We start from the raw sequence: 17,579 nt of genomic DNA, 5'->3' as shown, positions 1-17,579 counted from the left end.
TATTTTGAAATAATTATAGGTTCATAAAAAGATATTTCATTTTCTTTTTCTTCTAATTATTAACAAAAGTCAGATTTAATTTTCCTAAAAGAGATGAAAATAATTTCTTTTTTTAAGTTTGGCCATTTGAATTGCAAAAATGTTCGTTGTAGCAATACAGATAATACAGATTTTCAAAATAAAATTAGTACCTCCATTTTGTCTTTTGTGATATGGATAACATTTTGGTGTATAACCTTCAATGTGCTTTATTTTCTTCGAGAAACAAATCAAATATATACACATAGAGTTTTTATATTTATGTGGAAGTAGTTATATATTGATGTTAGTCTCCAGTTTACTTTTACAAATTAAAAAATCGTATATAATAGACATCTCCTGATTCAACACACATCAACCTTACGGCTATATCATTATTTACTTAATGATTTGCCAGCTCATGGATAGTTAACATTGTTTGCAGTTTTCTACTCTTATGAACAATGCTGCAAAACATATAGCAAAGTATTTGGTGCACATGTGTGAGTATTTATGTAGGATAGAGTCTAAGGTGGTTTAAGGGAGTGGTTAAAAGCACAGATGTGGGGCTAATTCCTGGAATGAATCCAGGCCGCACCACTTAATAGCTGTGCAATTTAAGGCAAGGTACTCTTTGTGCTCCCATTTCCCTTTGTAAAGAGAAACTTAGATCAGTGATAATCTCTGCTTTGCCAGGGGAGACTAACTTTGACAGGCTGGTGGGGGAAAAATGCTACCTCACTGTTTACTAACTAAAGAGGTTGATCATCTTTTCATATGTTGTAATCATTTGTAATTCTTTTGTGAACTACTCATCATATTCTGTTCTCATTTTTTCTTTTGACTTGTTTGCCTTTTAAAAATTGCTTGTAAGATTTCTATATATTCTGGATAGTGACTCTTGTATACAGTGAATATATCCTTTACTCTGTTGCTTGCTTTACTCTGTTGCTTTAATTTGTCTGTTTTTTTCTTTTCACATTGCTAAGTTGATCATATCTATCTTTTATGAATTTCTGTTTCTGCTTAGGAAGACTTTCTGTATCCCAAGATTTTTTAAAATTCTATTTTCTTCTAACACTTTAATAGTTTATTTCAGTGTATAGCTCTTTAGACAGATCATATGGGATTTGTTTTGATTGCAGTGTGAGATAGCTATATACTGTTTCTTTCTTAAAATGGATAGACCAGGACCCTGTTACTGCTTTTAAATTGGGTCCATCCTCACCATATTGATTTGATATGTCCCCCCACACCTTTTTAAAATAAATTCATTTATTTATTTTTGGCTGCGTTGGGTCTTTGTTGCTGTGCATGGGCTTTCTCTAGTTGTGATGAGCAGGGGCTACTCTTCATTGCGGTGCATGGGCTTCTCATTGCGGTGGCTTCGCTTGTTGCAGAGCACAGGCTCTAGGCGCATAGGCTTCAGTAGTTGTGGCTCGCGGGCTCATTAGTTGTGGCTCACGGGCTCTAGAGCGCAGGCTCAGTAGCTGTGGCACACGGGCTTGGTTATGGCATGTGAATCTTCTCAGACCAGGGCTCTAACCCATGTCCCCTGCATTGGCAGGTGGATTCTTAACCACTGCGCCACCAGGGAAGCCCTTGTTATGTCCCTTTTATCAAATATTAAAATCTCATTAATTCATCGTTCTGTTTATAGATTCTCTATTTAGTTTCTTTGACCTTTTGTCTGTTTTTGTACCAATATCAAATTATTTGTTACTGTAGCTTTGTAGTACAGTTCAGTATCTGATAGTGCAGATCTCCACATTTCTTCCACAAAAGTTTCAAAGCATGTCTCATGCATTTACTCTTTCATGTAAACTTTAGAATTAGTTTGTCAAATTATGTAAACAAGCAAAATATCTCCGTTATTTTGACATAGCGTTTTAATTTAACAGTGACTTTAGCCTGAAAATTTTCAATTCTCCATAATCTAAAAAGATAAATTATTTAATTTTTAAAAAGACTTTGAGGCATGGATGTCTATTTGTTCTCTTCCCCCTTTCTGTAGGCTTTTTGTAGCATTTCTATAATAAAAAGGAATATTTTAATTTTGTTTAATATGTGTGTATTTTCCCAGAAGTGAACTTTTCATTGGCATATTAATACATATTTAATTGTAAACAATTAGGTTCTATGGCATATTTTTTTCAAGTCTTATGTTTTCTGTGGTAATGGTTTGATATTAACATGTAATTACAGGTAACTGAAACTGCTCTTCTTCATTAGTTTTATTTTGTAAACTAGGACACATTTTAGACTACTATAATACTCTTTTAGTTATGTGGCAGTATTACTACTAGCTTTTAGGTGAAAGATAAGACAGTGTAGAGTAGGTTTTAAGGTGAAGATGTTTCTGCATAGTATTTATTCCCCTAAAATATGCTATGATTAGTACTGGTTAGTATTAAATGTTTTAGCTAAAAAAAGGAAGTTCTTTTGTGTTTCTGTTGAATCAAAAAATTTAACAACCTCACGCCTTTTATCTTGACATGAAGAATATACAGAATTCCATCTTCTGAGATAGCAAAAATTGATCTAATATTTTTCAAATTTTTAATGCAATTTGATTCTTGATCATTGAATATGCCATATTTTTTCAGTAGTAAGCAGTATATTTTGTTTTTTCTTATGCAGGTCTTCGAAGTTCTACAGTTTAGTTCCTAGCGCTGAACCTCCTTCTCCCTTAAATTATTATAAACTTTTGCTGCTGTTTAATAAACGTGAAGATGTCTCGCAGTCCTGATGTGAAGGAAGACCCTGTGGAATGTCCTCTTTGCATGGAGCCCTTGGAGATAGATGATATCAACTTTTTCCCTTGCACCTGTGGCTACCAGATTTGCCGATTTTGTTGGCATCGAATTCGCACTGATGAAAATGGGCTTTGTCCTGCATGCAGAAAGGTAAATACTCCAAAATAACTTTGTGTTTAGTTTTTTTCCCCATGCCTATGAGTAAGTAGATTTAAAAGAATCTACAAACCTCAGATGAGATAATGTGTAGCATTGTATTTTTAAGATTAAATGAAGTGGAAAGAACACTGCCCTGGGAGTCAGAGTCTCGCCTTTATTGTTAACTAAGTATATGACTTTGGTGAAGCCACATAACCTCTCTGGTTAGCCTTAGTTTTCTTATCTGAGGAGATTGACAAGGTTGGTGGTGCTGGCTGTTTAATAGGATTAGGAGTAGAGAGAGGCAGTAGATTTAGATAGGATGGTGTGAAATTGGAAAAGCACAATCAGTATTACATCTGGGGGGAAATTTGCTTTAGTTTTCTAGTACAAAATAGTAGAGAAGTTTTGATGTTTACTGAAAAAGATCATGAGTTAAAATGAAAAGAGAAATCCTGGTTTAGAAGGTAATACTTAACTTCATTTGTTGGTCCTTATGACAATCCTAGGCTGATAGTGCTATCCCTATTGTATGCTTAAGGAAACTAGGCCTTTTAAGTAACTTATCGAAGGCATCAACTAATGGGTAGTAGGTTTGGGGGTCAAATGCAAGTCCTTTGAATCCTTTCTAAATCTAAAGTGTCTATGATTTTTAAAATAGTATTCTGGGTTTTGTTGTTTTTATAAGCAGATGCAGCAGTTACAGTGTAGTAAGTGACCTATTAGGGTGAGTAGGATTGCTGCATCTCTGTTTTGAAGGTTTGTTACCACCTTAGGGATTAATGCAAATAGCTATTTTTTGCCTTATCTTTAATGTCTGTTTGTATGATTTAAACTTTCTTTTGTTTACCCATTCAAAGAGCTCTTGGTTCATTATTACCAAATTTTGAGAATTGGAAATGTGTTTTAGATACCTAGGTTATTAAAAAAAATAATATCTCAGAAGGCAATGCATTGTCCAGTTTTTTTTTTAATCTAATGGGCAGTTAACGTAGATTATATGAATGAAAAAAGGTGAGCTCTACTTAAATGTTAATTAATGTAGTTTATATATATATATATATAAGTTATATAACAGTAGGTGTTTATAATGTATATATCTTTTTATATAGTTCATATACTTTAAGAATGTGAATGGAAAGGTAAATGAAAACGATAACATTAGCTTTTTAAATTTGTGTTAATGAATTTTAAAACATTCAGTTGTATTTAAAAAATCAGTTCCCCATCATTCCATTAGAGGACAATTGTACTGAACTATTATGTTGAAAGTGGTGACTTTCAGGATAACCTAAGACTATTTGAGGAAATGGCAAAGAAATTCATTTCAGTTTTAAGGGATTACCTAGAATCACCTCAAATCCTTAGAAAGTGGAGCAAAAAATAGAAAAAAATTTAAGATTAAAAACTAAACAGAGTAACTTCAGCAAAGCTGGTTGTTAGTAAAAGGGTTCCTTTCTGGGAGGACTAGTGTGAGGAATCTGGAGGGCAGAAGGCCATTGGGATCAATTTAAAGAAAAAGTGTTAACTCAAAACATATTCAGGAGAAGACTTGAAAAAAGGTAATAATAGTGGTGCTTCAAGATCCTCGGAAAACTGTCAGTGTGGTTGGTTGAGTACAGAGGCATTGGAACAACAGTCCAACTTTTATGCCAGGTAGCAGGTACAGATGCCCTCTGGGTGGAACACTGATTATAAATTTAGGTCAGAGCCTTAAAGGAGATAGAAATACCCTGGAGGAACTAGGACCTCCTATGCTCAGAAGATGAACTATTAGCCTACCCCTTTGAGCTGTTTTTCCTCTCTGTGGTCACAAAAAAACATCCTGCAGCAAACAGAAATAGTATTTTATAGACTGGTTGACAGAGTTCTTACATGTGCAACAACCAAGAATCAATAGGTATTTCAGGAAAGCCAACATTATGGAAGAGAAGCACAAAAATCAGTATATAGAAGAATCTAACATAAGTAAGCAAACAGAAAGAAACTTTTTCAAGTGTCATTGGTACCTCTCAAAGAGGTAAGAGAGAATGACATATTCATGTAGAAGGAACATTTTTTTTTTAAAAAAACAGATCTTCAAAATAAACAATCCTATAGATACGTTGAAGAAAAGAATGAACACAGTTCAAGAGCAAATAAGCGAGTTGGAAGATTGTGCTGAGTATTTTTTTGCAGGATATAGTGCAGAAATTTAAAAAATAGAAAGCATGAAAGAAAAGTTAGGCAATGTAAAAGAGATCTACTGGTTCTAATCTCTGCTAAGAGAAGTTTTAGAAGCAGTGAGCTAAGAATGGATCAGAAGAAATAATGAAAGAACTAATAGAAGAAAATTACTCACTATGAAAAGCAGTTGTCCTCAGATTAGAAGGGTTCTGTAAGTATGAAGCAAGATGACTGAAAAATATCAACATCTGTTTACATAATTGTGAGATTTTAGAATATCTAGAATAAAGACAAAGTTCTGAAAGTCCATGAGAGAAAAATACGTAGATCACAAAGGAACAAGAATAAAACTGATGTCAGTGTTTTTGTTTTACAACCATAGAAAAGAGAACACAAACGAAAAATTTGTTTTTCCAAATTTTTGAGTGAAAATAAGTTAATGAATTCTCAATTTCATTCAGATTTGAAAGCATAATAAAACATTTTACAGACATACAAAGATTAATCAGGTTTAATATCCACTGTACAATACTACTAGAAGAGTTGAAGATGACTGCAAGATTTTGAACTGAGCAACTAGAAGTAGAGAATGGCCATTAACTGAGATGGGGAAGACTGCATCTTCTAGGAATAGGGTTTTTGAGAAGATCAGGAACTCGGTTTTAAACATGTTAAGTTTGAGATTTCTGTTAGAGACTTAAATGGAGATATTGACTAGACAGGTGAATATTCAAGTTTGGTTTGGGCATGGAGATGTAAATTTGGGAGTTAATCAATATATAGAATATTTTTATAAATTAATGACACTGGATGAAATCACAGAGAGGGTCAGTGGAAAAAATGAGAGATTGTCTAAGGATGAACACCAAGGCTCTCCAACATTTATAGAAAGAAAAGAAAAAAAAATCCAGATTAAAGAAATATGAGACAACCTCCTTTTGGGTCTCCAAGTTAGAATCTTTAGCTGAGGCACTTATTGTTAATAGTCAGACCAGGAGGTTTTTTGTTTTTGTCTTTGTTTTTTAATTTCTTGTTGACTTAATATCCACTTAATATCCACAACTCTTAGAACCTCTCCTTAGTTTCTTAACTACCAGACTTTGCTCATACCTGTCTCATGGCATGAGTCACGGAAGGCAGACAGTGCAGGACACACAAAGTCTTGGAATCTGGCTTAGCTTTGCTAGAGAGTGCTGAACACACGTAATTATGAAGCTGCCCATCTCAGTCAGGGACCAGCAAATCTTTACATCTCTGGAGCCCAGCCTCAGTGGTTGTGTTAACATGGAAGGAAACCACAAGTGTTTCTGGAGAGGACCGTGAAGCTACAATTTAGATATAGCCCAACCCTGCAGGGAGAAGCCTGTAGAAGGCGTTCTGTGAGATGTCAAATTGAGATGATTTAAATAAACTTGGAGATGCAGGTGGCGCTAGTTGAAGCCAGCTCCTGATTTTGGCTCACAAGATGAAACCTGTCTGCAGAAAGGGCCTCTTTTGTTTTAATAGCTTTGAAAAGCAGAGAGAGAGGCAGGTTTTAAAAACATATGAAGTTGAATGTTTCTCTTTGGTCCTAGTTGCTGAGCCTAGTGGAATCAAAAGGACCTTAGTGCTTCCCTAAACAGGTGCAGGTCATTCCTTAGACTGCCTTTGCATGTCCTTTTAGTGCAGCATGTCTGAGAAAAATATCTGGTGGAAACAGCAGATGTGGGAACATGGGTGGTTTACTGATATAGCACCATACAACATTGGCTCACATGGAAATTAGAGACTGGCCAAGGAAATGAAAACTTCAACAAGGGTATTATTTTCACCTCAGAAATAATAGAAGATATTGAATCCATGAAACAAGAACAGTATGGTATAAAAAATTCAGTGAATAAGAAACAGTTATTGAAAATTAAAATATGATAGCAGAAATAACTCAGGCAAAGAGTTGGAAGACGAAGTTGAGATGATCTCTTAACAAGTAGTGCAAAAAGGCAAAGGAGAATATATGAGAGAAGAGATAACTTTTATTTGAGGATCAGTCCAGGAGGTCACATAACAAATAAGTTAGTATTCTAGAAAGAGATCACAATGATACAGAGGAAAATTGTCTTCAATAATATATGATTGAAGAATATTCCCAGAACCAAAGGACATATTTTCAGATTAAAAAGACCCCAAAGAACACGAAAACATTAATTCAGAAAGATACATGCACTGTTATGTTCCTTGTGGTATTATTTACAGTAACAAGATATGAAAACAACCTAAGTGTTTTGGATGAATGGATAAAGAAGATGTGTATTCCACACACTGGAATACTACTCAGCCATCAAAAGGTGGAATCTTGCCATTTGTGACAGCATGGATGGACCTTGAAGGGTCCATGCTAAGTGAAATAAGTCAGATGGAGAAAGACAAATACTGTATGATTTCACTCATATGTGGAATATACAAACAGAACAAAATAAATGAACAAACCAAATAAAAACAAACACATAGATACAGAGAACAGAGTAGTGGTTACCAGAGGGGAAGGGGTGGAGGGGGAGGGTGAAATAGATAAAGGACATCAACTGTTTGGTGACAGATAGAAACTAAATTTTTGGTGGTGAGCACACTGTAGGGTACATAGAAGTAGAAATATAACGTTGTACACATGAAACTTACAGGTTATAAACCAGTGTTATGAAAAGACATTTTCAGACCTGAAAGGTCTCAAAAATATTTTACCTTCTGTGCATTCTTTCTCAGAAATTTACTAGAGGATATGCCCCATCAATATAAAGGAATGAAGAAGAGAAAAAAAAATACATGGGATAGAGGAAATAGGTAATTAAACATAGACAAGAAGCAGTGGGATTTCTTGGATGATGGGGAAGGATGAAAGATGTGACCTGTAGAGGGCAGTTAATCCAGAATGTGGCAAATCAGAAAGCTCCAAGGGGAATCTCTACAAAAAGATGAAAATGAAAGAATACTTGGTGTTTTTAAGGAGAAATGTCTTGTGAAGCCATTTCAACAAGTGGAGGAAATTTTATGGTTGAATTAGTAATAAATACATAGAGATCTAATCAGACAAAACACAGTTATTAACTCTACAGGAAACAAAAACTTGTACAGAAAAAGTAATCATATTATGCTGCAATGGCTCAGATATGAAGTAGGGGTTGAGATTTATTTTTTTCCATACAGATATCCTGTTGTTACTGCATCTTTTGTAGAAAAGACTACCCCTTTACTTTTGAATGGTTTTGGACTCTCATGAAAATCAGTTGCTGATAAATGTGTCAGTCTATTTCTAGAGTCTGTATCTCATCCACAATGATTATGTCTATCTTTTTGTCAATACCATACTGTCTTGACTACTCTAAATCTTCAAATCTGTTATAATAAAAACTTTCAAATTTGTTATTCTTTTCAGAATTTATTCTGTGTATCTGAACCTTAGCCTTTCCACATAAGTTTTTTAATTAGCTTGTTATTTTGTACAAAAAGACTACTGGAATTTTGGTTGAGATTGCATTGAATAAGCAGGTCAATTTGAGGAAAAACGACATCTTGAAAATGTTGACTCATATAGGTCATGAATAAGTTTTATCTTTCCATTTTTCTAAGTTTTAAACATTTCAGAAACAATGTTCTGTAGTTTTTATGTACAGAGTACAGCATGTTTTGTTATATTTGCCTATAACTGTTTTTTTTGGGGGGGGAATTTTTTTGGGGGGGCCACACCACGTGGCATGTGGGATCCCAGCTCCCTCACCAGGGATCAAACCTGTGCCCCCTGTAGTGGAAGGGTGGTGTCCCAACCACTGGACCACCAGGGAGGTCCCTGTGATTTTGAGCTTTGGCACATGATACTGTTTTTAAAATTCCATTTTCCAGTTGTTCATTGTCATTATGTAGAATAATTGATTTTTGTTAAATAGATTCATTAGGACTTTCTAAATAGATGATCACATCTTTTGTGGATAAAGACAGTTTTATTTGTTTCCAACCTTTATTTCTTTAAATTGTTTTTCTTGCCTTATTGCAGTGGGTAAGCCCTACACTATAACCTTGGTTAAAAGTGGAATGAACACATATCCTTGTTTGTTCCCAATCTTAGTGAGAAGACGTTGAGTATTTCACTATTAAGTATGTCACTGTTTTTTTGTAGGTGGTCCTTATCAGGTTGAGGAAGTTTGCTTTTATTCTTTGCCTACAGAGAGTTTTTATCATGCGTGGGTGTTGCATTTTATCCAATGCCTTTTCTGCTTCTACTGAGATGATCATGTGTTACCTCCTTCGTTCTGTAGAAACAGTGATTTAGGTTGATTTTTTTAATCAACTTTCCCTCCCAAGGGTGAATCTCATTTGATCATGATGTATTATCCTTTTTATTTTCAATTTGCTAATATTTTCAGGAGGAGTTTTGCGTCTGTGTCATGAGAGGTATTTATCTGTGGCTTTCTTTTATGTTGTTTTTAGATTTGGTACCAAAGAAATACTGGTTTCAGGAAATGTTTCCTCCTCTATATTCTGAAAGAGTACATGTGACTGGTGTTCTTTTTTATTTCCTCCCTAAATTCATTGTTTACACTCACTCTCTCAGGGTGTCTTCAGGAGGGCTGTAATGAAAACTGGCTACCACAGGATTCCTGTATGTAGATTTCTGGAATTCTTTTTGTACTAGTTCCCCCTGTGTGGTATTTTGCCCCATAAATTTCAGTTGCCTCAACGTCTTCAAATTTTGAACACTGTCCCCCTCTGCTCATTGAGACAGTTGGACCCAGTGCCAATGTCCAGTAAGTGCCAGAAGAGCAGAAAACTGGGACACTTGTGGTTTTCATCTGTCTCCTTTCTTTTCTCTCAGAGGTCATAGACCTGCTGTTCACTGTCTGTCGTTCAGTGTCTGAAAACAGTAATTTCATATATTTTGTCTAGTTTTCTAGTTGTTTATGCTGGTAGCCCTAGTCTTTTACCACCTAATCTGCCATGGCTGGAGGTTGAAGTGTGTAAATAATATTTGAACTTTATAATAATGTAATTGTGACCCTTGACCTAACCAAAGGTTGGAAAGTGGGCTTGGAATGTATGGTTAGGCTGGATGAAAGAAATCTAAATCTTCAATTTGCATAATGTAATAATATTTAATACTGAAAAATCAGGAAGTAGCAATACAAGCATGTTATTTAATGATGTGATAGTAAATGACAAAAGAATCATCTGAAAGAATAAGCAGATTATTTTTAGGGAGAGGCAACTGTTGAGGGGGAGGAAGGATATGGGGGACTGCTCTTTTTCCTAATAAACCTTGTAGAACTGTTTGACTAGGAACACGTATAAGAAAAATATCAGTGAAACTAGGGGAAAAACGATAGAATGGGCAAATGGAAATCATAGGAAAGAAAGTATAATAGTACTGATATTGGTTAGTCATAATCAAATTCAAGATCAAACACATTTTAAAAAGATAAAGAGGATATTTTTCTTACTGATGAAAGGTCCCCTAAAGTCACAAAACTTTTATTTACTTAACAGAGCTAAGAAGTATATTGAGCTGATGTAAATACCAGGAGAAACTGCACCTACGTGCGTAATGGAGAGACTTCTAATTTCTGTATTTTAGAAATATATGAAGTACACAATAAAAAGGAAATGGAAAATTTGATTAACACAATTAGCAAGCATGTGTGTGTTTGTGCATGCACACAACTCTGTACAAATAAATTTGTACAAAACTTTAAAATACAGGTATAGTGGGTACAAAAATTGACTGTTAGGCCACAATGGATATATTAATCAGTTCAGAAAGTAGAACTCACTTGTGTATTTCTATTTATTCTTCTTGGGATTTGTAGTGCTTCTTGAATCTGTGGATTTGGTGAGTCTCATTAGTTCTGGAAAAAATTAAGCTGTTATCTCTTCAGCTGTTGCATTTATTCTCTCTCCTCTCTTTCTGAGACTCTGATTAAATATTTTCCAGATCTTTTCACTATCTGCCATGTCTTTTAATCTCTTTTCTGTTTCTTTCTATTTCTTCCTTTCATGCATTAATGGATGATCTCTTCTGATCAATCAGAATTTTTTCTTTTAGGTCTAGTCTACTGAGTTTTTAAATTTTGCCATTGTGTTTTCCATTTCTAGAAGTAACGTTTGTTCTTTTTTGATACTTGATTTTTTAAAAAGCTTTTTATACCATGCAGATATTTTCAAGTTTGTCATATATTTGTTTAAACAGATTAGAATTATTGTTTCAAAATCTGTCCAGTAATTCCAGAAGCTGAAGTCTTGTGAGGGATGTTTCTGTTGGTTGTTGTTCATGTTGTTTTATTTCTTTATGTGATTTGTTGTCTGTATCTGCTTCATGGTTGTCGTTGAATTATTTGTAAGGTTCTCCAAGGCCCAAGATGAATTTGCCCTCCGATAGAGAGGCTTTGATTTGGCTTCTGCTGGATCCTGTAAACATTGCCATTAGGGATGCCTTAAACGTAAAGGTCTTTTGTTCTCCTGGATGCACATCTTCCCTGGGGTTGGTTTCAACTTCTCTAGGATGGTTTTCTTCACACCCTTTTCCTTTTTTCTTATCGTGTACTGACCTCTGTGTAGTTTTTACTTACCCTGAGACAAAATGAGTTCTTTGAGAGTGGGCTGGGTGTCAGCTTAACATGGGAGTGATCTCCCCCAAAATTCTTCACCTTGATTTGGCCTTGGACTTTTAATGCTGTCCCTCTTTCCCCATTTGTTCCTCTCTCCCATTTGTTGTTACTCAGACTTTCCACTTATCTCTCTGGGTTTTGACTTTTATCCAAAAATTGTCTTGGGACTTCCCCACTGCAGATCATTATTGTTTTTAAGATGTTGGTTAGGAAAAAGTTTTATACAGTATTTTTCGTTGTCTTTAGCAAGAGGAAGAGATAAAGCTGTAAATGCATTAATTAGGAAATGAAGAACAAAAATAGATGAACTTATTTCCAGGTTAAGAAACCAGAAAAAGAATAAACATTGCGACAGTGGAAAGTAGGGATTAAGCAGAATTTAGTGAAATAGGAAAAAAGCAATATTTCAGTAACGGTTAGAGCTGGTTCTTTGAAACAACGAATAAAATAAAGTCCTGGTAAGTCTGATCAGAAAATAAAACAGAAGACACATGTAAATACACATGTAAATTAGGAATAAAAGTGGAAACATAACTACACATATGAAAGGAATTAAATGATTACATTAGAGACTATAAACCATCTTAATTAGTAGTTTGGCAATTTGTTGACAAATTAACACCATTAGAAATATTTTACACATTAAAAATGCTTCTCCACAGGTGTCCTATTTAACACTAGTTTGTAACATGCAGTAGTACCTTTAAAGAAAAATTTTTTACTTGTAATTTTTATTTGATCCTATATTCCTAGAAAATTAGGTTTAACCTATCTGTTTCAGTCAAAAAGTAGACCAGATATATTTTTCTTTATATCCATTTTTAGTACTATTACTAGCTTTGTGGGTCACAGTCTCTTTCTGCAGCTATTCAAATTATGTGTTTTCGTATCCCATCTTTAATCTACCTCCGTTCCTCATCTACTGTATGAGCTTATTAATTTTCTATTATTGGATTTGTAGAGTAGGTTTTTATGGTGGTGTGTGTGTGGAGGAGGAACGATCATGGAATTCATGGTAAACTAATTTGTTCTCCTGTGTTGGTATCTTTCTGTATTGGTATGTGTAATGTATCACTATGTAGCAGTTATATTCCAATAAAATTGACTTTAAGTTGACTTTGAAGCCTTATGGAAGTATATTTCCATAGAAAAAACTTGGAATAATATAGAAGAAGATTGGGGTAACCAGTGTTATATACTCAACATGATGGTGCATCAGTAATATACTTGATGAGAATTGATACTGCAACCCGATTTTTGGTAATTGTCATTCTCCATTTTTTTGTGTGTGTGTATGTATTTTAATTTTTTTGGCATTTGTATTACTTTGCATCATCTTTTATCAGGATTTTACAGTGTCAGAGATTGTTAGCAAAGAAAAAAACCGGAGTGCTTGTCAAATCCTTCATGTTTTCAGAAGAGTTAAAAGTTACATCAGTGTTTTTCAGACTATCTCTGATGCAGAACCAGATTTTTTGTAACCCACCCCCACCCCCAACCACAGTCTGTTGGTGACTGATACAGGGTCCTATTAAGCATGCCTAGTACCCAGCTTGTGTCATGTGATTTACCACCTAAGTTCGATAACAACCACACAGATAACTATCTTATTCTTCAGAGCCCACTGATGAGGTACTTGAATGTTGTGGCAATGTTAAGTTGCTATAAAAGTTTCCAAATGCTTTTTCTCAATTTTTATACTTCTCTTATCATGGACTGGTAAGATTCAGTGCATGGATTAGACTTTGAAATGGAACTAGGAACAATCTATATGCTTGATCCACTCAGGGAGTAGACTATCACCACTACAGATGTTAATGAAGGGCAACAGCTTTCAAATAAACTTAATGATAAACGCTCCGAAAGGAGCTACCCAGAAATCCTGTGGTAGAAAATAGCTTTTCCATGTGCAAATGAAAATTTTAAATGATCTTGTGGAAAGATATTTTAATTGGTTTGTATGTAGTTCATTTTTATACTTGTTCCCATATAGCTTTGAATAGATTCATGGGATTAAAATCATCCAGGCAGATAGATTAAGATTTGAAAGGAGATATAGGTACAGAAGGGTGAATGGAGAGAGAAAAGATTTAAATTGGGAAGATTACATCATTGATTGAAGAATTGAATTTATTGTAATAGATCCTTAACCATTTGGTTCCTCAAATTAAAATGTAAGAACAGGGTGTGGAGAAAAGGGAACCCTCTTACACTGTTGGTGGGAATGTAAATTGATACAGCCACTGTGGAGAACAGTATGGAGGTTCCTTAAAAAGCTACAAATAGAACTACCATATGACCCAGCAATCCCACTACTGGGCATATACCCTGAGAAAACCATAATTCAAAAAGAGTCATGTACCAAAATGTTCATTGCAGCTCTATTTACAATAGCCCAGAGATGGAAACAACCTAAGTGTCCATCATCGGATGAATGGATAAAGAAGATGTGGCACATATATACAATGGAATATTACTCAGCCATAAAAAGAGACGAAATTGAGCTATTTGTAATGAGGTGGATAGACCTAGAGTCTGTCATACAGAGTGAAGTAAGTCAGAAAGAGAGAGACAAATACCGTATGCTAACACATATATATGGAATTAAAAAAAAAAATGTCATGAAAAACCTAGGGGTGAAACAGGAATAAAGACACAGACTTACTAGAGAATGGACTTGAGGCTATGGGGAGGGGGAAGGGTAAATGGTGACAAAGCGATAAAGAGACATGGACATATATACACTACCAAACGTAAGGTAGATAGCTAGTGGGAAGCAGCCGCATAGCACAGGGAGATCAGCTCGGTGCTTTGTGACCGCCTGGAGGGGTGGGATAGGGAGGGTGGGAGGGAGGGAGACGCAAGCGGGAAGAGATATGGGAATATATGTATATATATAACTGATTCATTTTGTTGTGAAGCTGAAACTAACATACCATTGTAAAGCAATTATACTCCAATAAAGATGTTAAAAAAAAAATGTAAGAACACTTTGAAATAAGTTTGTTTTTTTAAAGATGGTAGCCAATCCTTTTTATTTATTTATTTATTTTTGGTTGCGTTGGGTCTTTGTTGCTGCGCGCGGGCTTCCTCTAGTTGTGGTGAGCGGGGAGGGGGGGCTACTCTTCATTGTGGTGCATGGGCTTCTCATTGCGGTGGCTTCTCTTGTTGTGGAGCATGGGCTCTAGGCATGTAGGCTTCAGTAGTTGTGGCACATGGGCTCAGTAGTTGTGGCTCACCGGCTCTAGAGTGCAGGCTCAGCAGTTGTGGCGCATGGGCTTAGTTACTCCGCGGCATGTGGGATCTTCCTGGACCAGGGCTCGAACCTGTGTCCCCTGCATTGGCAGGCGGATTCCTAACCACTGCACCACCGTGGAAGCCCGACATAAGTTTTTTTTTTAAAAAGAAAATTAGTAGTGCTAAATTTCCACTTCTAGAGAGTAGCTTGGTATTAAGGTGGCAAATATTTATTGAACCCCTAAAATGTGTGATATAAACTTTATATTTGATCCTGGAGAAAGCCCTCAGGGCATGCAAAAGTCAGGGAAATTACTGAGTCCTCTGTTTTCTGTGCCTCCCACTCACTAGTAAGTTGGAGTATGCCAAATAGATCCAATTTTTTTTTTTTTTTTTTTTGCGGTACACGGGCCTCTCACTGCTGTGGCCTCTCCCATTGAGGAGCACAGGCTCCGGATGCTCAGGCTCAGCTGCCATGGCTCATGGGCCCAGCCGCTCCACGGCATGTGGGATCTTCTCGGACCGGGGCACGAACCCGTGTCCCCTGCATCGGCAGGCGGACTCTCAACCACTGCGCCACCAGGGAAGCCCCTCAAATCTTTAAATGTGGGAATTGAATGGTATGGATTCTTACATCCTGCAGGACCACCAAGAGTTATGCCTGAATATTTAAGAACAGGATTTTTGGAGACTTTATGTTATTACTAATAGACGTTGAGGAACATAAAAGGAAATCTCACTTTCTTAATTGCCTTCAGCATTAATCAAAGTGTGCTCACAAATTGGAGGATGTTTGTTTTTTTAATTAATTTTTAAAACTTTATGTATGAAAAGATGAAAGTTACTTTATGTTAAAGGCATGCAAGTTTTCATGCTTGTGGATACTCCCTCCTCTCTTCCTGATTCCCACTTCTTTCTTCATTTTTTTAAAAAATAAATTTATTTATATATGTATGTATATATATACATATATATATATTTTTTTTTTTTTTTTTTTTTTTTTTTTGCGGTACGCGGGCCTCTCACTGTTGTGGTCTCTCCTGTTGTGGAGCACAGGCTCCGGACGCACAGGCTCAGCGGCCATGGCTCACGGGCCCAGCCGCTCTGCAGCATGTGGGATCTTCCCGGACTGGGGCACGAATCCGTGTTCCCTGCATCGGCAGGCAGACTCTCAACGACTGCGCCACCAGGGAAGCCCTATTTATTTATATTTTATTTTTGGCTGCATTGGGTCTTCGTTGCTGCACGCGGTCTTCCTCTAGTTGCGGCGAGCAGGGGCGACTCTTTGTTGCGGTGCGCAGACTTCTCATTGCGGTGGCTTCTCTTGCCGCGGAGCACGGGCTGTAGGCGCACGGGCTTCAGTAGTTGTGGCACGTGGGCTCAGTAGTTATGGCTTGCAGGCTCTAGAGCACAGACTCAGTAGTTGTGGTGCATGGGCTTAGTTGCTCCACAGCATCTGGGATCTTCCCAGACCAGGGCTCGAACCCCTGTCTCCTGCATTGGCACACGGATTCTTAACCACTGCGCTACTAGGGAAGTCCCCCACTTTTTTTCTTGATGGCAGGATTTCTGTTAATCCCCACTTCTGATATTCTGATAGGCACAGTTTCCCATTTCTGGGATCTCTTCACATTCAGCTTTTAGATATTATTATTTAGTGTGTTCCATCTTCCATTTATTATTGACTGTTTTTTGTAGTAGTTAAGTTGTCCCTTGGTATCTGCACAGGATCGTTTCCAGGAACACCACACCCCACTCCCGCAGATACCAAAGTCCGTGGATGCTCAGGTTCCTTATATAAAACAGTGTAGTATTTGGGTATAACTTACGCACATCCTCCCATATACTTTAAATCATCTCTAGGTTACATATAATATCTAATACAATGTAAATGCTATATAAATAGCTGTAAATACAATGTAAATGCTATGTAAACAGTTGCTGGGTGCATGGCAAATTCAAGTTTTGTTTTTTTGGAACTTTCTGGAATTTTTTACCTCAAAATATTTTCAGTCCATGTTGGTTGAATCTGAGGATGTGGAACCAGCAGATATGGAGGGCTCGCTGTTATAATAACTGACTTATTGAATGCTTCTGTGCAGAACACAATTTTAATTACTTTATAAGTGTGTTGTCTTTCTTAATTCTCACAGAAACCCTCTGAATAAAGTACTCTGATTCGCATTTTACAGAATAGAAGACTGAGGCAGACAGATTACATAACTTTGCCAAGGTCTCTTGGTAAAGAATGATCCAAGTTTCAAAGCCAGGCAGTGTGAGCCCACAGCTCTTATTCAGGCCATCAGTAGTCTTGGCATTAGCAATAGGAATGAAAACAAAATTATAATGATGAGAGAGGAAACCATTGTAAGAGTGTAATTACTAGTATTTATTGAGGGATTACTGTGTGCCAGTTACACACAATAATTGCTTTATGAGTGTTATTTTTACACCAGCCTTTAAGATTATTTTCATTTTACTTATGAGGATATGGAGGCATAGAGTTTAATTGACTTGTCTAAGACCACGTGGATAATAAGTGTTGAAGCTAAGTTCAAACTCCTGGGCCAGAGGATCTATGTATTGCTGTTTATTTGCTCATCTGTGTCCTTAGACTGGGAATGTATTAAGGAAT

General features: G+C 36.3%; 1 protein-coding gene across 4 annotated transcripts in view; it reads left to right on the top strand.

Moving 5' to 3' along the window:
- The first annotated feature begins 2,681 nt into the window (after nucleotides 1-2,681).
- Nucleotides 2,682-17,579, top strand: part of CNOT4 (CCR4-NOT transcription complex subunit 4) — an 81,379-nt gene continuing 66,481 nt past the window's right edge. For all 4 annotated transcript variants that reach the window (XM_082846402.1, XM_082846401.1, XM_082846404.1 and 1 more), the window contains exon 1: nucleotides 2,682-2,924. In XM_082846402.1, coding sequence (XP_082702528.1) covers nucleotides 2,751-2,924 — 174 coding nt within the window. In that variant the 5' untranslated portion in view covers nucleotides 2,682-2,750. The remainder of the gene's footprint in view (nucleotides 2,925-17,579) is intronic.

Source organism: Leucopleurus acutus, assembly GCF_964270905.1.
Source record: "Leucopleurus acutus genome assembly, chromosome: 9".
Taxonomy (NCBI): domain Eukaryota; kingdom Metazoa; phylum Chordata; class Mammalia; order Artiodactyla; family Delphinidae; genus Leucopleurus; species Leucopleurus acutus.
The sequence above is the reverse complement of the archived record's forward strand: the minus strand, read 5'-3'. Positions and strand labels throughout refer to the sequence as shown.